This window comes from Aquarana catesbeiana, linkage group LG06 (genome assembly GCF_042186555.1).
Source record: "Aquarana catesbeiana isolate 2022-GZ linkage group LG06, ASM4218655v1, whole genome shotgun sequence".
In the NCBI taxonomy this organism is placed as follows: domain Eukaryota; kingdom Metazoa; phylum Chordata; class Amphibia; order Anura; family Ranidae; genus Aquarana; species Aquarana catesbeiana.
The window spans coordinates 24,968,623-24,992,077 of record NC_133329.1 but is presented as its reverse complement, the minus strand read 5'-3'; the positions used below and the strand labels follow the sequence as shown (position 1 = coordinate 24,992,077).

At 45.5% G+C, this 23,455-nt stretch overlaps 2 protein-coding genes across 2 annotated transcripts in view; both read left to right on the top strand.

The window, feature by feature from the left end:
• Positions 1-23,455, top strand: part of LOC141147918 (uncharacterized) — a 496,131-nt gene that overhangs the window by 264,921 nt on the left and 207,755 nt on the right. The gene's annotated exons all lie outside the window — the stretch shown is intronic.
• The window catches only part of LOC141147349 (caspase-7-like), a 97,748-nt gene that overhangs the window by 8,878 nt on the left and 65,415 nt on the right, over positions 1-23,455 (top strand). Inside the window, exon 3 of the mRNA XM_073634588.1 lies at positions 1,330-1,458. Coding sequence (XP_073490689.1) covers positions 1,330-1,458 — 129 coding nt within the window. The remainder of the gene's footprint in view (positions 1-1,329; positions 1,459-23,455) is intronic.

Here is a 23,455-nt window from a genome sequence, read left to right as displayed (position 1 = left end):
CTCCCACTACAGCTCTGCCAACTTCTCCTTCTCTCCTTCCATCTGACTGCAATTCAGCAGGATTGGTTATAGCCCTTGCGCCCCTTCCATCTGCTGTCTGGGCCCTTCTGTGTGCCCCTTTCCCCTGCAGCACTGTCGGCTTCCCTCCTCTCCTCTCCTGCCAGAAGCTTCTGCAGGATTTTTCAGGACAGAGAGTAGGGGCTAAGTGGCCAGTAAATATGTAATTTTCTGGCCTCTTCCATCACTTTAATGAATACAGTCAGTGACTGGTACCAATCACTCCTGTGTCCATTCATTTCTGAAGCATAGTAAACAGTGTTCGCTATGCTTCAGTTTGTGAATGAGCAGGAAATCTTAGAGCATTTTCTGTTTATTCATCTGTGCAGCTGAGGCTGCAGAGGCTGTAGAGAATTATGTCCTCAATCACTTTTTTGCCCGGGGGGGGGGGCACTGTCAGGTAGGCTGTATGAGGCCCTGTGATTTCTATTATAACAGCAGCCATGCCTCCCACCCCTTCATATACACAGGTATGAACGTACACACAGGCATTGGGGGCGCCTAAGCACAAAAACGTTGATTGTGATACACCTATTATAAAGCATTGTGTAAATTGTAGGCACTATATAAATTCTGAATAATAATAAAAATGTTACATATCGTCGCACATGTCAGAGTGAGATAAATATTTCTAGCACCAGACCTCCTCCATAACACTAAACTAATACATACTGTATAGGGGGCTTTTAAAGCATCGCCTATAGAAAATATAGGTTACTGAAGTTTGTCGCCATTTCACAGGTGCACGCAAACTTAAGGTTTAACATGCTGGGTATATATTTAAACCTTGTATGTAAAATTTTACAAAATAATTGGGTAATTTATTGCATTTGCATGCCCTAAAATTAACCTTAGTGCATTTTTTGCAGAAATGTTGCGTTTCTTAGTACTTTGCTGTAATATCATGTAACATAGAATCCATTTTATTCTCTAGAGTGCCTGCTTTCAGAAAATATATACTGTAAAATATACTGTGTACACTTCCTGAAGTGTATTTGAAACTGTACACCGCCGAATGCACTGTATGTATAGGCTACGCTAAATGCAGAGTATATATATATATATATATATATATATATATATAGAGAGAGAGTGTGTGTGTGTGTGTGTGTGTGTGTGTGTGTGTGTGTGTGTGTGTGTGTGTGTGTGTGTGTGTGTGTGTGTGTGTGTGTGTGTATACAGTATATATCAAATTTAGTATATAGTTATTTTATGATATATATCTCTAACATGTCTTTGTCATCTGATTTATTGCTCTCATTGCTTCATTAGGGTTTCCTGATCGGGATGGGACAGATAAGGACGCTGAAGATCTGTACAAATGTTTTAGAGATCTGGGATTTGAAGTGACGGTTCATAATGATCTGGGCTGTGAGGAGATGGAACAGTTGCTGAACAGAGGTGATTACATGCAGTGTGTCTATAATACAGACAGTGTTGGGTCTAATTTTAGTACATGTGACCATAGTGGGGGGATTTTTAATGCATATAAAACGTCATCAAGTTGAATTGGTTATTTTCTAAACTAGAAATTAAATTAATTTAAAAAGAACGAATAAATAATAAAAATAAATAAACAAATGATTAGTGCAAAGCTCAATAAAGTGATAAATGTGCTTAATAAAATTCATAAATAATACAGTAAGACATATACTGTATAACAATGAATTAAACAATTTCCATCAAACTCAAATGAAAAAGTCCCAGTTCCTCTCCAAATGTTATCAAAGACATAATCTTCCAAACAGTGAATGTCTTCAAGTGATATCCATACCACCTCTATGTAAAGTGAGTGCTTTACTGTATGATAATGACCCCCAGTGTATGAGTATAAGTGGTCAAACACCGCTTAACATGAATGAATGATTTGTAAAGCGCTGCAAATGCGAACTGAATCGCCTCAAGGTGTTAATGCGTTTTGTGTCTGAGCAGCTTCTTAGAGGAAGGTTTTTAGTTTTTTCCTGAAGGCCAGATGGTCTGTAGCAGGGTTTCTCAACTCCAGTCCTCAAGGCGCCCCAACAGGTCATGTTTTCATGCTAACCATTATTTTGCACAGGTGATTTAATCAGTATCACTGCCTTAGTAATTACCACAGCCGTTTCATCTGAGGGAAATCCTGAAAACAAGACCTGTTGGTGCGCCTTGAGGACTGGAGTTGAGAAACACTGGTCTGTAGGATCCACAAACAGGATGCAGGGTTCCACAAATATCCACAAATGGCACAGAGAATAGATCATCACCAGGGACACACATGAGAAATGCAGGACCCTATCAAAATCCACACAAATCACTCATATGAATGGTTTATGTAGAAAGGGGGCTCTTCCATTGTGTAAATTAGACACAGACTGTTTGTTACAAAAGGGTTAGAAACACTTATAAATATGTAATGTAGCACGTTCCCCTTGAGGACTGCTTGGATTTATCTGCTCCTCTGCTTCACCATGATCCTGTAAACCTTCAACCCACCTGACACTCTGGGTTCTGACATCTTTTCACAAGCACCTTTAATGACACGTCACACAAGTCAATATATTTATGTTATCTCAGATTTGACTGAATTAGCAAAACAGTATTAGTTTGTAAAAAATCAGTTGACCACCCCCTCCTCCTCAAAAAACTTTATTCCCTCAGTCTTCGTGACTGTGCTCTTCAGTGGCTCTCATCCTACCTATCCCAACGCACCTTCAGTGTCACTTACAATTCTACTTCCTCCACTCCTCTTCCCTTTTCCGTCTGGGTCCCCCAAGGTTCTGTTCCTGGACCTCTTTTATTTTCGATCTACACCTCTTCCCTGGGTCAGCTGATAGCCTCTCACGGCTTTCAGTATCATTTCTACGCTGACGACACACAAATCTATCTCTCCACCCCTCAACTCACCCCATCAGTCTCCTCACGCATCGCTAACTTACTAACCAACATATCTGTATGGATGTCACACCACTTCCTCAAACTCAACTTGTCCAAAACCGAGCTTATAATATTTCCTCCCCCACGTGCCTCTTCCCCTGACTTGTCTGTCAAGAGCAATAGCACAACCATCCACCCATCCCCCACATGTCAGGGTACTAGGTGTTATCCTGGACTCTGAACTCTCCTTTCGGCCCCACATCCAATCACTTTCCAAAGCTTGCTGCCTCAACCTCCGCAACATCTCTAAACTACGTCCCTTTCTAACCAATGAAACCACAAAGCTCCTGATTCACTCCCTGGTTATCTCTCACCTCGACTACTGCAACTCCCTCCTCATTGGCTTACCTTTAAATAGACTATCCCCCTTCAGTCCATCATGAATGCTGCTGCCAGACTCATCCACCTTACAAACCACTCAGTGTCTGCTACCCCTCTCTGCCAATCCCTCCCCTGGCTGCCACTCGCCCAATTTAAAATACTAACTATGAGTCACAAATCCATCCACAACTCTGCCCCCAGCTACATCACTAACCTAGTCTCAAAATACCAACCTAATCGCCCTCTCCGTTCCTCCCAAGACCTCCTTCTCTCTAGCTCCCTCATCACCTCCCCCCATATCCGCCTCCAGGACTTCTCCCGAGCCTCGCCCACCCTCTGGAATTCACTACCCCAATCTGTCAGACTGTCTTCAAATTTATCCACTTTTAGGCGATCCCTGAAAACTTTCCTCTTCAGAGAAGCCTATCCTGCCTCCATCTAACAACTGCACTATTTTCTCTATTAGCTCATCCCCCACAGCTATTACCCCTTTTGTATAACTTGACCCTCCCTCCTAGATTGTAAGCTCTAATGAGCAGGGCTCTCTGATTCCTCCTGTATTGAATTGTATTGTAATTGTACTGTCTGCCCACATGTTGTAAAGCGCTGCGTAAACTCTCGGCGCTATATAAATCCTGTATAATAATAATAAAAGAGGGCAATAGACCAGCCGAGTTCTGAAAAAACAGCACAGAATCAGTAGAAGAATTTCCCCAAACACAGCTTAAGAACAATTTAGAAGTAGGAAAGCACAATATACATATAATATATTTAGAATGGTATACTACCTGTAGCATGACCTGAAGGACAATGAATGGTTAAGTAATGCAAGTAGTTAGTCTCTAAGGGGAACCCCAGTCACCCCCATTGGCTAGGCGTATCTCTTCTTCCTGAAAGCACACAGGTATTTTTTCCTGCCATTCCAACAATATCCAGACATGGTCCAGGTCGTGCTCTGCTTCCATATCCATGTAATGGGGGTCTGTAAATGGGAAGTCTGTAATGGGGGGGATCTGTGATGGGTCAGTCTGTGATGGGGGTCTGTAATTGGGGGGGTCTGCGATGTGTGGGTCTGTGATGGGTCAGTCTGTGATGGGGGGTCTGTAGTGGGGGGTCTGTGATGGGTCGGTCTGTGATGAGGGAGCCTGTGATGGGTCAGTCTCTGGTGGGGGGTCTGTGATGGGTCAGTCTCTGATGGGGGGTCTGTAATGGGTCAGTCTGTGCTGGGGGTCTGTAATGGGGGGCTGTGATGGCTCATTTTTTAATGGGGGTCTGTGATGGGTCAGTCTGTAATGGGGGGGTCTTTGATGGGGGGGTCTGTGATAGGTCAGTTTGTAATGGGGGGTCTGTGATGGGAAGTCTGTAATGGGGGTCTGTGATGGGAGTCTGTGATGGGTCAGCCTGTGATGGGGCGTCTGTGATGGGTCAGTTTGTAATGGGGGTTTGTGATTGGGGGGGTCTGTGATGGGTCAGTTTGTAATGGGGGTTCTGTGATGGGGGTATGTGATGGGTCAGTATGTGATGGGTCAGTTTGTAATGGGAGGGTCTGTGATGGGGGAGTCTGTGATGGGTCAGTATGTGATGGGGGGTCTGTGATGGGGGGGGTCTGTGATGGGTCAGTTTGTAATGGGGGGGTCTGTGGTGGGTCGGTCTGTGATTCGGGGGTCTGTGATGGGTCAGTTTGTAATGGGGGGGTCTGTGATGGGGGGTATGTGATGAGGGGTATGTGATGGGTCAGTCTGTAATGAGTCGGCCTGTGATGGGGGGGGTCTGTAATGGGTCAGTCTGGGATGGAGTGTCTGTGATGGGGGGCCTGCGACGTGCACGGAAGACTGCGATGTGGAGGATATCTTGTGGAGTCATAGCATCAATATGACACTTGGACCTCCGCTGGAAGAAACATTTTCTGCCCGGACCCCTGTAAATTTGAATTCAGTACCCTTGCACTATACAATCCGATTGTACAATCTCTTTTAGATCTACCATAAACTATGTAGTGCAAGGGCCTACCTGATTGGATACAGAGTGATTGGATATATAGGTGGATCCTCCTGATATATAGCTTTGCAAAATCTAAAGGAGACTGTAAGATTGTACAATCAGATTGTATAGTATATGACCACCTTTATACACCTAACTAGTTTTTGTGTCATCAATTGTTAACAGCGCACCAAACACAGAAGCAAACACATATTTTGCCATGTAAAAAAACGAGCCACAAATGCAGCAAAACACATAGTGAAATATATATACACTGTATCCTGTGTAGCTAGATCTCACTGCAGGCCATTCCTGGTGTACGTATTCAAATACACTTTCAGGCAGGCAGGCCAGGTAGGTTATTCAGTGATCTGCAGTGCATAAAATATATATACAGTCTCCTATATGTATATATCCACTGAATTCTAGTCTAGCCAAGCCTATATCTGACTGCAGGTAGTTCCTGGTGTACGTTTTCAAATACACTTTCAGGCAGGCAGGCAGATGATTCAGTGATCTGCAGTGCAAAAAATATATACTGTATTTATCTGCGTATAACACGCGACTGCGTATAACACGCACCCCAAGTTTAGGAGGGAATTTTAAGGAAAAAACTTTTAGGAGGGAAGTTTAAGGAAAAACTTACATTTAAATGCCCATCAATGCAGCCTTGTCAGTGTCCATCTGCAGCCTTGCAGCCTTGCAGCCTTGTCATTTGCAGCCTTGCAGCCTTATCAGTGTCCATCTGCAGCCTTGTTCATCATTGCAGCCTTGTCAGTGTCCATCATTGCAGCCTTGTCAGTGTCCATCATTGCAGCCTTGTCCCTGTGTCATTTGCAGACAGTCTGTACTGTCAGTACCTTGCCATTAAAAAATGGCCCTGCCGAGATACAGAGCCGGATGTCCTGTATATCTTGGCGGCGCTCGGCCGCTCTCTGCGGCTTTCGGAGGCCCGCGGCCGCTCTCGGCTGTTCTCAACGGCTTTCGCCGGCTTACGCGGGACTGCGAGAGCCGCTGAGAACAGCCGAGAGCAGCCGAAAGCCGCCGAGAACGGCCAAGAGCCGCCGAGAGGCTCATAATTGGCGGGGGATCGGCGTATAACACGCACCCATGATTTTCCTGATTTTAAGGGGAAAAAAGTGTGTGTTATACGCCGATAAATACGGTATACAGTCTTGTACATATATATATATATATATATATATATCCACTGCATTCTTTTTTTTTTTTTTGCTACCTCAGTGAAGCTTATAAGAGACTTAATCCACCTTATCAGTGTCATCCACGTCCCTTCAACTTTTCACATCATTGTAGCTTAGTTAGCGGATATCCAAAACCTTTATTATCAAAAAGAGCGTATAAAGAAGAAGCAAGTAAAATTCATACTAGAGGTCTTAACCTATATCTTATTACCTCAACCCTACCCCATATAATCCCCAAACCCCACCCCTTCACCATTACCCCCTACCCCCTCCCTCCCACTCTCCCCCCCCATAATCTGTGCACCCTTGGCCAACTTTATTCTCTTTAATTAAATCTAATTTTCAGTCCCTCAGAGATTCTCCGCTGTTTTTTTTATTCATTCCAACACTGCCAGTTGTTGTTCTCTCCCATTGTATCACCATCTATCCCATGACTCTCTTCCTCCATCAGGCGAATACCTTACACTTCGTTGACCCAGTCCCATATTGATGGACTTTCTACCATCTGCCACTTTTTTGGTATAGTTTTTTTTTGCCGCATTAAGCAAGTGTGGGACCAAAGACTCTTTATACTTTTTAACCTCCCCTCCTGTTCCATGGTGTAATACCATCCAAGGATCAGCTTTTACTTCTGTCTTTGTTATTTCCTTGATGAACCCTAATATTTTTTCCCAGTATCTTTTCATTTCTGGGCAGTTCCACCATATGTGAGCCATATTGCCCACTCCTTTACATCCCCTCCAACACTCCGATGTCTTATCCCTTTGGTATTTACATATTTTGTCAGGAGTAACATACCACCCTGTCAAGATTTTGTAATTCATTTCAGCAACATTGGTGTCGATCGACGAACGATGGGCCGGTTCCAATATTTTTCTTAAAGTGTTACTATCTATCTGCGATCCTAATTCTCTTTCCCATTTTGTGATGTATGGGGGTACCTCCTGCCTACCTGCCTTCAGCCCCATTTTGTAAATTTTAGATATTATACCCTTCGTGTTGCTCGCCAAACACAGCTTCTCCAACTCTGAGAGCTCTTTTCTGGACCTTATTGGCCGTGGCAGGCTATCAACAAAGTGGCTTAGCTGGAGGTATCTCCATCTATCAATCGCCCAGGCTTCTCTATTGTGCTTTAATTAGTGAAACGGAACAATCTTTCCTTCTTTTATTATGTCTCTTAACTGTGCCTTTTCCTTCTTAATCCAGTTACCACCTATTATAATCTTCCCCGCTGAAAAATAATCATTTTCCCTCAGTGAAATTAAGGGAGAATTAAATGTCTTGTTTATTTGTTTATATATTGTGTCCCACGCTCTAATAACCACCTTCGTCAGTGTGTGTGTGTGTGTACTTCCGTCTAATAATCTATAATGCGTACTCCTCGTAGAGTTCGTGCTGTGCGGGGGCTTGGTGTTGGGGTCCTGACCTTGACACAAGTCCAGTCCATGAACAGGGTGTGGAGGAGTTCATGGACCAAGAATTGGTTGCTTCAGCGTGACCAGTTCTGTCATATGCCTTTGCTCCGTGAGATCCGTGAGAATAATCCTGATGATTTCAGGAACTTTCTCAGGATGGCGGACCCCGTATTTCACCGTCTGTTGGCTTCGCTGACCCCCTATATCAGCAGGCAGGATACCTGAATGAGGCAAGCCATCACTCCGGAGCAGAGGTTGGTCACTACCTTGCGGTATTTGGCCACAGGGAGAAGCCTGCAGGACCTAAAGTTCTCGACAAGCATCTCCCCCCCAGGCTCTTCTTTGTGGACATTTACTGCTTGTGTTTGTTTGAGCTGACCCTGACAGAAATGTGTGGAGTGCAGAAAATGTTGTGATTGTGTAACCTTATACAAAGCACTGTTGGCTGTTATTTACTAAATGCAAAGACACATTTCACTACAAGTGCACTTGCAACTGCACTGAAACTGCACTTGTAGTGCAAAGTGGATTTCCCCTTAGGAAATTACCCCCATTTTCTCATAAAACAATAATTACATCACCCCAAAAGTGTTGTAGCGTGAGACAATAATCCACACATTCTTGATGAACAATCTTTTTAATACCTGCACAATCACATGTGCATTTCCCAAAGGTTTTTCTGACAAACCGACATGTTTGTTGTATAACAATTTTTGTGGTGTCATTATCCAAAATCAAAATGTGCATTTTATAGAAAACAGGCCTGTGTAAAACCCACAAGAAAGACACAAATCTTGATCTTACAAAGTTCACATTTGGTAGAACTTGAAGGCAATATCAGACATGAGTATTTAGGAACTGTGTTTGATATTGCGTTCAGATGGAGGGAAATCACCCCTGGAAAAGCCAAATTTGGAAGATGCACACCAATTTACGAATGTCAACATGTGCTATCTGCCATCAGGGGGGATCAAGGGACGTGTTTTGGGGGAGAAAGCCCTTCCTCAATGCTACTTTATTATTGAGGAAGGGGTTGCACCCCCAAAACGCATCCATTGATCTCCTGTGATGGCAGGTAGCACATGTTGACACACTGTGTGCATCCTCCAAATTTGGCTTTGGGAAAAATCACAAAAACATTTCGCACATTGTAGCACACAAAAGAAGAAAGTGATTTGGAGGGGTTTTAAACTCGCCCCAAAACATCAATGATGTTTTTATATTTTGGAATAACATCATTGATGTTTTGCTTGATGTTTTCCAATTATAAATTACACCCCATGATCTCCCCGATCAGGATCTGGGCACTTTCGGATGTGAAAGGATCTTCATCCACAACCTCACGATCACCTAAAAAGAGAGGAAACCCAAAATAAATTTGGTTTAAAAAAAATGCCGCCATCCATCTCTTATCTGAGCCTGTGGTCGCAGACACTCACCTGTTGTGGTGACTAGTTCCACCACGTCTTCCTCCTCCTGCTCAGCTTGTGTTGGGGGGATTTCCCCTTCTTCCAGAGGGGGGGGGGGGGGGGGGCTCTGGTCTCCTCGGATGAGGGGTGTCCTCTGAGTCTTTTCTCCCCTATGTAAAACAAAAATGGTATACCGTATATACTCGAGTATAAGTCGAATTTTTCAGCACATTTTTTTGTGCTGAAAGTGCCCCCCTCGACTTATACTCGAGTCAAGCACTTTTCTGCAGCAAAAAATTTCATTTTCCGAACCGACTTTGGGGGCCCGTATCTCAGGACCACTTAGTGCTAGGAACCCCAAATTTGGTTTGCAAACCCAGTGGAACTGCTACCATAACATATCCAAAGCTGAAGTTCCTAGCACTAACTGGCCCTGAGATACGGGGCCCCAAAATCGGTTCAGAAAATGTCATTTTCTGCTGCAGAAAAGTGCTTGACATTTTCTGAACCGACTTTGGGGCCCCATATCTCAGGGCCACTTGGTGCTAGGAACCCCAAATTTGGTGTGCAATCCCAGTGGAACTGGTACCACAACATATCCAAAGCTGGGGTTCCTACCACCAAGTGGCCCTGAGATACGGGGCCCCAAAAATGGTTTGGAAAATGTCATTTTCTGCTGCAGAAAAGTGCTTGACATTTTCTGAACTGAATTTTGGGGCCCTGTATCTCGGGGCCACTTGGTGCTAGAAACACCAGCTTTGGAAATGTTATGGTGCTAGTTCCACTGTGTTTGCACACCAAATTTGGGGTTCTTAGCACTAAGTGGCCCCAAGATACAGGGCCCCAAATTCAGGCAACTGTGTCCATTTGCAGTAATGTCATTTCGGACCCTTTGGGTTCAGAGACCCCAAATTTTGGCTGCAGCTAGGGGGCATCTAGAAACCCTTAACTACCGAGTTTGAAGTTCAGGGGACCTATGGCTGCAAATGGGCACAGTGAGGCATGCAAATGGGCATTGTTGACCCTCTTTTCCACTTACAGTAGCTGTGCATTTCTCACCCTCGTCTTATACTCGGGTCAATAAGTTTTTCCCATTTTTTTTTTTTTGTGGTAAATTAGGGCCTCGACTTATACTCGGAACGACTTATACTCGAGTATATACGGTAATTAGCACACAGATATTTGAGGTCAGAACTATAAAGATGAAACATTGCTTGGAAGTGGGGTACAATTATCTATTTTAGCCGAGTTCCAAGATGTAGCTTTTTTTAGTGTCCTTTGTCAAGCTGCAATACTTTACCTGTTTTGTACAAGCTTCACAGATGTAGCCCCCCTATAGTATACACTGGGGCACCTGTGTGGCCCCCCTAATAAAAATGGTGTTCTTGTGTCCCACACTAGTGCTCTAGTGTACAGATGTGAAAACAGCTGCTCATTGTCCTCTCCTTACACATGCATTGCATTTCATTCTAGTAACAAAGCCATCTACACAACCAAATTCTTTGAAGACAAGTATAGGGCGTCAAAATGGTGGCCAAATGCATATGGCCTAAACAATGGTATTTTATCGTCCGAAATAACAATGTGTGATCCGAACGAATAATGTGCCCATGAACATGAAAGTTACCATTTTAAACTGTACAACAGTTCCTAAAAGCACATGGAGCAGCACGAACGTAATAAACATAAAGAATAGGAACACAGCACAACTACTTACTTTTTTGCAGCACTCTCCGGATCTTTCTGTACTGCTCATATTCTCGTAATTTCAGGTCCGACCACCGCTTCCTGAGCTGATCTTTCGATCGTCGTACCCCGAATTTCCGGTGCAGACTCCTGACCACTTTCGTTTAGTAGGAATGGGTGGAAGGCGCGTGATCAGACGCTTACATCAGGAAATGTATGGTTTATTTATGTAAAAGAATACAGACATATAGTCATATAGATATAAAATCATACAAATACTACATAATATTATATAAAAAAAAAACACTTTCCTGACCACTTTCGCCATGATCTTGGCCTTTCTGACATTGGGGTTGGGGTAAGGCCCATACTTTCCATCATAGTCGGCCTTCTTCAGAATGTCCACCATCTCCAAAGGACATATTTGAGTCCTTTAATCTCCTTCTGGATCGGGACGTGTCTGGATCCGGCCTTTCCTCCTCCTCCTCGTTGCTGTACTTAGCACTATCCTGCTGTCTCTCCGCCATGTGCTCTTCCTCCACTGCGCCGAACGAAAAGGGGCGGGGACTAGACTAGAAAGAACGTCAGGGACGGGCGGAGTTATACGCATGCGCAGTGTGTATAAATCGTAACGCGCGCGTCTTACGTACGATCTGTGAGCGGATGAAGGAGCATCGGAGACGCCGATCGTGCTAACGAAGGTAGGATCTAAACTTGGGCCTATACTGCTTCGAAATGGAAGCCTATATTATAACAAGATTAGGGGAGTTTGGCCTGACATTAGGGTTTGTCTTGTGTTGTGTCTTGCAGAGAAAATGGATGGGTTCAATGACCACAATTTCCTGCCCCTGTTCATAGACAAGTACAGGGAGCTGCCCTGTCTGTGGCAAGTGAGACACCCCCACTATAACCATAAACAGAAGAGGCAGGCAGCGCTGGAGAAACTGCTGGAGTTGGTGAAGCCGCTGGTCCCCACAGCAACCATCCCTTATTTAAAAGCTAAAATTGGTGGCCTGAGGAGCACTTATCTTAGGGAGCGCAAGAAGGTCACAGATTCCCAGAGGTCCGGAGCTGCAGCAGATGACATTTATGTCCCCAGGCTCTGGTACTATGAGAGACTGCGATTTCTGTCAGACCACACTGAAGTCAGGGAATCCCTCTCCACTCTTCCTTCCACGCTTCCTTCCACCCCAGCTGAGGCTTCTGATGTCCAACCTGGGCCTTCCAGCCAGAAAGAAGTGGAGGAACCCAGCTGGAGTCAGGTATAGCATTCTTCTACAGATTTCTGGGCAATAAATAAATGATGTTTATTAGATGTTATTATTGATCACTAATTGCTGATTAAAAAAAGTGCTTTACATATCAATAGACAGTAGTGGGCACCCAAAATTGGGACAAGAATGAAAACTGCTGGGCTCAGAAGGATAGTCTGTTATATTTGTTAACATTTAATTTGCAGCAGTCAGGAGGTGAAAATTGTGTGTGATTGATGAATAAAAAACTAAAACTATGTCCCTTTTTCATACACAGGAAGACCTCAGCCAGGAGGAGGTTGTGGAATGTGGCAGCCAGGAGGAGGCGGGGATTAGTGGCAGCCAGGAGGAGGCGGGGCTAAGTTGCAGCCAGGAGAAGCCTGGGACAAGTCGCAGCCTGACTGAGTCTCAGGTCCCTCCCCTCCGCCTGCCATATAAACGAGCCAGGAAGGCGACTCCGAGTCCCGTGCCGTGCAGGATTTAGCATACAGGCTGATCCAGGAGGCTTCTGCGTCCCTCAGAGCCTTCCCCAGTCCTGAAGAGGCCTTTGCCTGCATGGCTGCCACAAAATTGCAGGGCATGCAGGAGGGCCAACGCAAGATCTCTGAGGACCTGATTTATAAAGTCCTACGTAAGGGGTTGAGTGGGGAACTGACACACAAGACGGATGTCATGGAGAGGGACGATCCTCCTCCTCCTCCTCCTCCTGCTGCCACAACTAGACCACCACAGCCAAAGCCTGGAAGGAAGCGTGGAGGGAAGACCAAAGAGTGATGACCCTGTGTTCAGTCTGGTCTGACAGAAGATGCAGTCTCTTGTATGAACACAGCCTGGGGACACAGATGTCATCTGCTGCTTTCCGGATCTCTGGGACTTCTGGACCAGACTGCCCTCCCTTAGATAAGGACTCCTCAGGCCACCAATTTTGCTTTTAAATAATTGATGTGTGCCCCGGGGGTCCAAGGCTTCGCCCACTTCTGCAGTTTCTCCAGCGTTGCCTCCCTCTTTGTTTAGTTGTGAGCCCTTAATATTTTTTAAGGGAAATTCTACTCTCCTGTGTGTGTTTTCATCCAAAAAGGACAGTTTGTTGGTGAGTATTCAGGTACATTTCTAAAGTACAATGTGAAATTAACAAGGGACAACAACACCAAATAATCTCCTACAGATTAAATAGAACAACATATCAATGGTGTTGTGGGAACTTGTCACCAAAAACACACACAAACATTTTTGGGAGTACAAATCAAAATCACAAAAAAAAAAAAAAAAAAAAGAGAAACACAAAAAAAGAATCTACATTAAAGTCCAAAAATAACAAAAAATGTTGTCAGATGTGAGAAATCTAAATATATTGAGGGAATCCCGATAAATAGTAACAAAATAAGTTTGTGAGAAGTGTGTGTGAATATGAGCATCAAAACTACTTAATTCTTGTCACATTATAAAGAAGAAGAGAGTGCGCTGTATTAAACCATTTTGAACATTGCAGCGTGACGAAAGTGCTGTATCCATTCCGAACGCTACGTTTACCAGAACGAGCTGTCCCGTGTTGGAATTTCTTCTGAGCATGCGTGGCACTTTGTGCATCGGAACAGGCCACACAGGGTCGGAATTGACGCGATCGGATTTTGTTGTCGGAAAATTTTATCTCCTGCTGTCCAACTTTGTGTGTCGGAAAATCCGATGGAAAATGTCCAATGGAGCCCACACACGGTCGGAATTTCCGACAACACGCTCCGATCGGACATTGTCCATCGGAAAATCCGACCGTGTGTACGGGGCATTACAGTTCTCTGTGATCCTAGGGAGATTTGCTTTTTTCAAAAATTCTCCTACCTTTATTTTATGGGATCTATCCTGGGCTTTATTTTTCCCAACTGTATATAAATCCTTATAGTAATTCCTAAAGGATTCCCCAATTTCGTTTGTTGTATGAACCATATCTCCTTTGCTATTTTGAATTCTTTCTATATAGTTTCTAGCTTTCTTTCTCCGCATGATTCTGGCTAGAAGTCGGCTGCTCTTATTCCTACTCTGATATCTTTCTTTTGCTACTTTAAAAAATACCTTTTTGGTTTCTCTATCTATCCGATTTTTTTAGTTCTTCTTCTCTTTTTAGGATCAAGTTTTGGTACACCCTCTTATCTTGACCTAGCCCTTTCTTGTGCTCCTGCTCCAGTTCATATAATTCTTCAGTAGGGATGAGCCGAACACCCCCCTGTTCGGTTCGCACCAGAACATGCGAACAGGAAAAAAATTCATGCGAACACCGTTAAAGTCTATGGGACACGAACATGAATAATCAAAAGTGCTAATTTTAAAGGCTAATATGCAAGTTATTGTCAATAAAAGTGTTTGGGGACCTGGGTCCTGTCCCAGGGGACATGAATCAATGCAAAAAAAAGTTTTAAAAACGGCCGTTTTTTCAGAAGCAGTGATTTTAATAATGCTTAAAGTCAAACAATAAAAGTGTAATATCCCTTTAAATTTCATACCTGGGGGGTGTCTATAGCAGTGTTTCTCAACTCCAGTCCTCAAGGCGCCCCAACAGGTCATGTTTTCAGGCTCTCCATTAATTTGCACAGGTGATTTGATCAGTTTCACTGCCTTAGTAATTACAACAGCTGTTTCATCTGAGGGAAATCCTGAAGACATGACCTGTTGGGGCGCCTTGAGGACTGGAGTTGAGAAACACTGGTCTATAGTATGCCTGTAAAGGGGCGCATGTTTCCCGTGTTTAGAACAGTCTGACAGAAAAATGACATTTTGAAGGAAAAAACACATTTAAAACTACCGCGGCTATTGCATTGCCGACAATACACATAGAAGTTCATTGATAAAAACGGCATGGGAATTCCCCACAGGGCAACCCCGAACCAAAATTAAAAAAAAAAATGATGTGGGAGTCCCCCTAAATTCCATACAAGGCCCTTCAGGTCTGGTATGGATATTAAGGGGAACCCCGCGCAAAAAAAAAAAAAAAAAAACGGCGTGGGGTCCCCCTAAAAATCCATACCAGACCCTTATCCGAGCACGCAACCTGGCAGGCCGCAGGAAAAGAGGGGGGGACGAGAGTGCGGACGAGAGGTACTTACCCCTACCATTTCACTAAAAAACTGTCAAAAATGTTAAAAATGACAAGAGACAGTTTTTGACAATTCCTTTATTTAAATGCTTCTTCTTTCTTCCTTCATCTTCTTCTGGTTCTTCTGGCTCTTCTGGTTCTTCCTCCGGCGTTCTCGTCCAGCATCTCCTCCGCGGCGTCTTCTATCTTCTTCTCCTCGGGCCGCTCTGCACCCATGGCATGGGGGGGGAGGCTCCCGCTCTTTTTCTTTTTTCTTTTTTCTTTTTTCTTTTTTCTTTTTTCTTTTTTCTTTTTTCTTTTTTTTTTCTTTTTTCTTTTTTCTTTTTTCTTTTTTTCGCTCCGCATCCATGCATGGAGAGAGGCTCCCGCTGTGTGACTGCGTCTCTTCGTCTGACGGTTCTTAAATAACGGGGGCGGGGCCACCTGGTGACCCCGCCCCCCTCTGACGCACGGGACATGACGGGACTTCCCTGTGGCATTCCCCGTGACGTCACAGGGAAGTCAAGTCACCGTGCGTCAGAGGGGGGCGGGGTCACCGGATGGCCCCGCCCCCCGTTATTTAAGAACCGTCAGACGAAGAGACGCCGTCACACAGCGGGAGCCTCCCTCCATGCCAGCATGGATGCGGAGCGGCCCGAAGAAGATGAAGAAGATGAAGAAGAGGAAGAAGATGAAGAGAAGAGCGGGAGCCTCCCCCCCCATGCCATGGGTGCGGAGCGGCCCGAGGAGAAGAAGATAGAAGACGCCGCGGAGGAGATGCTGGACGAGAACGCCGGAGGAAGAACCAGAAGAGCCAGAAGAAGAAGATGAAGGAAGAAAGAAGAAGCATTTAAATAAAGGAATTGTCAAAAACTGTCTCTTGTCATTTTTGACAGTTTTTTAGTGAAATGGTAGGGGTAAGTACCCCCTTACCATTTCACACGGGGGGGGGGGCGGGATCTGGGGGTCCCCTTGTTAAAGGGGGCTTCCAGATTCCGATAAGCCCCCCGCCCGCAGACCCCCACAACCACCGGCCAGGGTTGTGGGGATGAGGCCCTTGTCTTCATCAACATGGGGACAAGGTGTTTTGGGGGGCTACCCCAAAGCACCCTCCCAATGTTGAGGGCATGTGGCCTGGTACGGTTCAGGAGGGGGGGGGCCGCACTCTCGTCCCCCCCTCTTTTCCTGCGGCCTGCCAGGTTGCGTGCTCGGATAAGGGTCTGGTATGGATTTTTAGGGGGACCCCACGCCGGTTTTTTTTTTTTTTTTTTTTGGCGCGGGGTTCCCCTTAAAATCCATACCAGACCTGAAGGGCCTTGTATGGAATTTAGGGGGACCCCCACATCATTTTTTTTTTTTTTTTTTTTTTTTATTTTGGTTCGGGGTTGCCCTGTGGGGAATTCCCTTGCCGTTTTTATCAATGAACTTCTATGTGTATTGTCGGCAATGCAATAGCCGCGGGTACTGTAGTTTTAAATGAGTTTTTTCCTTCCAAATGTCATTTTGCTGTCAGACTGTTCTAAACACAGGAAACATGCGCCCCTTTACAGGCATACTATAGACACCCCCCAGGTACGAAATTTAAAGGGATATTACACTTTAATTGTTTGACTTTAAGCATTAATAAAATCACTGTTCCTGAAAAAACGTCCGTTTTTAAAACTTTTTTTTGCATTGATCCATGTCCCCTGGGGCAGGACCCGGGTCCCCAAACACTTTTTATGACAATAACTTGCATATAAGCCTTTAAAATTAGCACTTTTGATTTCTCCCATAGACTTTTAAAGGGTGTTCCGCGGCATTCGAATTTGCCGCAAACACCCCAAATTGTTCGGCGAACTTGCGAACAGCCAATGTTCGAGTAGAACATGAGTTCGACTCGAACTCGAAGCTCATCCCTTTTCTTCAGTTAGTTTTTTGATTTCTTCCCCTTGTTTCCCTTTTCCTCTTTACTCCCAGTTTTATTAAGATTCCCCTAATATAGGCCTTATGGGCCTCCCACAGGGAGGACATGGAGATCTCTCCTGTATCGTTTGTTAGAAAGTATTGTTTTAATTCCTGTTCTACTATTCTTATATTTGTTTCGTCCTGTATTAGGTCTTCATTTAATCTCCACGCTAATGGGACTCTTTGGGTATTAGAGACAAACAATTCCATACTAACTGGAGCGTGGTCTGACAATGTTATGGTCCCTATTTTGGATTCTACGGTGTTTATTAAAAAACCGCTAGCCTCCTTGTTTGGGGCATACACATTGGCCAGTGTACATTCCCATCCCTCAAGGGAGCCTTTCCAAAAGATAAACCTTCCACCTGGGTCAGTTAATCTCTCCTCCTCTTTAAAATTCTCCCATTTTGCTATTCCCATTGCCACTCCTCTTGCCCTTTTAGTGAATGAGTCCCCATAGAACCAGTTTGAAAAAGCTTTTGACCACAACTTAGTGCTAGAACCATGTGTCAAGTGGGTTTCTTGGAGAAACACGACATCCGCTTTGTATCTCCCCAATTCCTCCAGAATCTTATGTCGTTTCCTGGGCGTGTTAAGACCGTTGACATTATAGGTTATAAAATTTAGCTTCCTCATCTCATTGCATGTTTCTTGGATTGAACTTGCTTTACTATGTTAACCTTAGATTTTTTTAACCCTTTGCACAGACTACCTTTCCTCCCCCCTCCCCCCCTCCCTCCCCCCCACCCTCCCCTTCTCCCATCCCTCTTGGCCACCCTTTGGCCCCCCATTCGCCCAGCGCCATGGATACCATAGAGCGTAGCGAATCTCCTTTTTTTGAGGTGAGACCTTCAGCATGCCCCCCACCCCTTCCTACATGATGGTACTGACAGGAAGGAATAGGCCGGCGTCCACTTGGCTCCTCGTCCACTCCTCCCCATCGTCCCATTCCCCCTCCCAGAATGACCTCTTACATTTCTTTCTTTTATCCCCCTTTCTTACGTCAAGCCTACTTCCACACCTCCCTCCTCCCTCCCCTCCCCCCCGCACCCCAAACCCCCCCCCTTCCACCTCTCCTCTCTTCTCCCCCCTGAATAGATCCGATTACTCTTCCTCCCAGCCTGGCAATTTTGGCTCTTGTATGTCCAGCTTATCGCAAAAATCTTTCAATTCTTCGGGGAACCTTAGTCTTGCTGATCTTCCATCTTTATAGCCCATTAGACAAGCTGGGAACCCCCAGTTATATTTTACATTTTGATCTCTCATCTGAGTTAGCAAAGGTTTCAAGAGTCTTCTCCTTGCTAGCGTTTCAGGCGCAAGGTCTGTATACACCTGAATCTCCGATCCTTCAAATTTTAGAGGGGGTTTAGATCTCAATTTAGATAGAATTGTCGTTTTATCTTCAAAGAAACTGAATCTTATTATTACATCTCTAGGCCTCTGATATTCTCTATTATATAATCTTCCAACTCGGTGGATTCTTTCTATCTTGGGGAACACTACCGCCCCTTCTCCAAGGAGTGGGCCCAGAATTATGGAGGCAATCTCCCTCAGATCTTCTTCTTTATTTTCTGGCACGGAGCAGAGTCTTAAGTTCTGTCTCGATTTTCTTGGTCCTCGATCTTATAGAGAATTTTCTTCTGGTTTTGTCTTGAAATTTTTAATTGCTCTTTCAGATTACTCATCTCCAGCTCTAATTCATCTGTTCTTTTCTCTGTTATTTCTACCCTTTTCTAAGAGATTTCCTAGGTCTGCTTTCACTCACCAGGCCTATTTCTGATTTTATTGCATTCTCCATATTTTGGAGCATGTCACTCAGTTCCCCTTTAGAAATAATCTGGACACTTATTCTACTATCTTCCACCCGGCTCCTTTCAGTCTCGCCTTCCATAAAGGAAATCTCTCTTGATTGCGTCTTCTTTTCTTCACCTTTGTTTGGGGTTCCCCCTTTTCCCTCTGTCCTTGATCCTTCTTGGGTGTCTAAGTCTCCCCCTCTTGGGCTAGCTCCTTGGGACATTTATTGTGCTGCTAGTGGTCTTATCCTTCGGGGTTTTAGGTGCTCCCCCTTTTCCTGACTTAGCTACTGCTTTATTCATCCTTCCCTTCTTCCTTGCCCCTCTCGTTTGTATCCCCGTTTTTAATTCAGCCTAGTCCCTCCACCCGTGGGAGAGTCTACCAGAGATGGGGGGGAGGAGCCCTACACAAAAAAAAAAAAAATTGACAAGGGGGAGAGGGGGGGGTTTTCTTAACTCCGGGAGGTCCCTTAAACAACTCGAACCCCAGACGCCAATCCGCCTGTCCCTCTCCTTACAGCAGTCAAGATGTGTCAGGGGAATAGCGATTTTATGTCCAGCAATAACGCCAATTTAGGTCAAAACCTAAACAAAAGCATTTAAATAGTGTCCAACTATAAAGTCTCACCTCTCTGCTTCCAATTTAAGGTGACTACAGTCCATTTCTCCTCACTCCTTTATCAACCCCTCCGGGAGTGTGGCCCTGTGTACCATTCGATTGTGTTTTCCCTTCACGTTTTAATTTTTCTGAGGTGATGTAACAGCTCTCCAGTATGTATAGGACACTTTTACACTTTTACTCTTTCAATATTTCCCTTCTTTCGGCATTTAGTTGTGTACAAATTTCTCTTATTTAAGTCATCGGCAGTAAAACATGGGAATATCTTTACCTTCACATGTCCCCTTCTGCTCACCTCTTTCTTGCTTCGTATTCTACTCAAGCAGTAAACTTCAAGAGAGGAGAGGCGGAAGACAAAAAAAACGAAATGCTTGTACTTTACCAGTATCCTGGGATCAGGGTGCTCGTCATGGGGTTACACTCCGTATTACCGGAATCCTCACTCGGGAGGGGTGCAGGGACAGTGAGGGGCGGGGGGGACAGAGATGAGCCCGACCTCCGGCAGTCGCCGTCTGGCGCTTTGCCTGTCCGCTCAGGCACTTCTTCTTCCTCCACTGATTCGCTCGGCGGCGGCGTGCGGGGACACGTTCTCCTCCTCCTCTCAGGTCCGCTCGTCTGTAACTTCCGGGAGTCTACCTTCCTGTCCTTCAGCCGTGCATGGTCCTCTTACCACGGCTCACCATTCTGGGGGGGAGGATACGAACAGCATGGATCCCAGGAGCGCCAGCTTCCTCCAGCTGACACGCTCTGCTCTCTCCCTCTGTGACGAACGTTACGTCCTCACGCCCATCCCACCTTCAGGATTTCTAAGGGCGTGTATATCCACTGCATTCTAGTCTAGCCAAGCCTATATCTGACTGCAGGCAGTTCCTGGTGTAGGTTTTCAAATATACTTTCAGGTAGGTGATTCAGTGATCTGCAGTGCATTAAATATATATACAGTCTCCTACATATATATATCCACTGCATTCTAGTCTAGCCAAGCCTATATCTGACTGCAGGCTATTGCTGATGTACATTTTCAAATACACTTTCCGGCAGGCAGGCAGGCAGGCAAGTGATTCAGTGATCTGCAGTATATATATACTGCAGTGATCTGCAGGTGTACGTTTTCAAATAGACTTTCAGGCAGGCAGGTAAGTTATTTAGTGATCTGCAGTGCATTAAATATATATACAGTCTCCAACATATATATATATATATATATATATATATATATATATATATATATATATATATATATATATATATATATATATATATATATATATATATATATATATATATATATCCACTGCATTCTAGTCTAGACAAGCCTATATCTGACTGCAGGTAGTTCCTGGTGTACGTTTTCAAATACACTTTCAGACAGGCAGGCAGGTGATTCAGTGATCTGCAGTGCATAAAGATATATATACCGTCTCCTACATATATATCCACTGCATTCTAGTCTAGCCAAGCCTATATCTGACTGCAAGCCATTCCTGGTGTAATTTTTCTAGTAAACTTCAGGCGGTGTTTTGCCAATCCAATTTTACAGCATGTCTGGAAGGCCACCAAGTAAAGGCAGATGCTCACAGGCCACTAAAAGAGGCAAGCGGGCTCTGTGTCTACAGCCAACAGTGCTGGTTGTGGACACGGTGCATCCTCAGCATGTGGCCATGGGGCATGCTAGTCCTTTTTTTCGACAGCTGGCTGTGTTGAGCCACAACATGCAGAAGAGTTGGTAGAGTGGATCACAAAGCCGTCCTCATCCTCTGTCACCCAGGCTAAGACAAGTTTGGCTGCCAATGCAGCTGCCAAAGCGGCCTATTCCATCGGCTCAATGGCATCAGTCACTCCTTCCCTAGCCCCACCATCATGTCCTGAGGAGTCCCCCGAACTGTTTGACCACAGTGTCAGGTACATGCTGCAGGAGGATGCACAACATTTTTAAGGCTCCGATTATGGTACCCAGGTTGAGGATAAAGGAAGTAATGTGAGCCCAGAGAGAGGGGGTGCCCAAGAAGGACAAGAAACCAGCAGTCATGTTCCGCCAGCTGCAGCATACTGCCAGGTTTGCTCCAGTGGCGAGAAGGGAGGAGATGATGAGGTCACTGACTCTACGTAGGTGCCTGAGGAGGAGGAGCCTTCCATCGCTGAACCCTTTTCGGGGCAGGAGGGCGGCGGGAAAGGTTGCAGCGCATATATGTGAGGAGGAGGCAAATCTCTAACGAGGCCGGATGCCCTACAGGGGCCTGATTAAGGACAGCCAACTGACTGCATCACACCGCAGAGCTCCACATGTGCGGGGCACTGCTTACTCCACGTGTTTTTTCAGTTCTTTGGTGTGGGCCTTTTTTGAGACGTGTGCAGCAGATCGCACTGTTGCTGTTTGCAACATAAGTCTGAAGCGTATCAAGCGTGGCCAAAACAGCAGCCGCTTGGGCACCACATGCTTGACCATGCAGTCCATTGGCAACAGTACTTAAAAGACCCACACCAAAGAACAAGGCAGACCTCTCCTTGCTCCTCATCAGCTGGGATCTCCAACCCCACTATACCTTCAGTCCTCTCAGACCTGCACCGAGAGGAATGAAGGTGTAGAATTAGGTATCTCAAGCACTTGCGGGCAATCTGCTAGTGGTACACCTGAATCCGATTGTAGCAGGCAAATTTCCTTACCCCAGTTGCTAAATCGTCGAAAGAAATTCGGTCCCAGCCATCCACATGCTGAGCGGCTGAATGCTAGTTTGGTTAAATTGCTAGCACTCCAACTGCTGCCTTTTCAGCTGGTAGACTCTGCCCCCTTTCGAGAATTTGTGGAATGTGCGGTACCTCAGTGGCAGGTTCCCAAACGCCATTTTTTTCTCAGAAGGCCATTCTGGCTCTGTACTGGCATGTGGAAGGCAATGTCTTGGCCTCGTTGGACGGGGCGGTCAGCTGTAAGGTGCATATTATTGCTGACTCATGGTCCAGCAGGCATGGACAGGGACATTACCTTTCTTTCACGACGCACTGGGTAACCCTGCTGGCAGCTGGGAAGGATGCAGGACAGGGTGCAGTAATGTTGGAGCTTGTTCCGCCACCACACCTCCAAAATGCTGGTAGTGGTGATTCTGCCTCACCTCTCTCCTCCACCCCCTCCTCTTCTTCTTCCTCTATGGCCTCTTCCTGTGCAGATATGTCCTCGGAAGCAGCAGTGCTCCATAGGCGTTCTAGGGGCTACGCAAGCACTCAGGCAAAAAGATGCCATGCGGTGCTTGATTTGGTCTGCTTAGGGGACAGGAGCCACACTGGGGCAGAGATTCTGGCAGCTCTGCAGGGGCAGGTTCAGAGGTGGTTGATGCCACACAAGCTTCAGCCAGGAATGGTGGTTTGCTACAATGGCCCCAATCTCCTCTCCGCCCTGTGATAGGGACACTTGAACCATATTCCCTGTTTGGCTCACGTCCTTAATTTGGTGGTGCAGCGGTTCTTGTGCAGGTACCCAGGCTTACAGGATCTCCTCAGGCAGGCCAGGAAAGTCTGTGGGCATTTCCGCCAGTCATATAATGCCAGTGCAAGGCTGGCTGACCTTCAAAAGGAATGCAACCTGCCCAAGAACCGCCTCATCTGTGACATGCCAACCAGGTGGAACTCAATGTTGGCAATTCTGCAGCGGCTGCACACGCAGCAGAGGACCATCAATGAGTACCTGTGCGAGTATGGCACCAGGACAGTGTCAGGGGAGCTTGGCTTTTTTTGCCACGCCAGTGACAAATGATCAAGGATGCATGCACTGTCCTGTCACCTTTAAGGAGGCCACGAGGATGGTGAG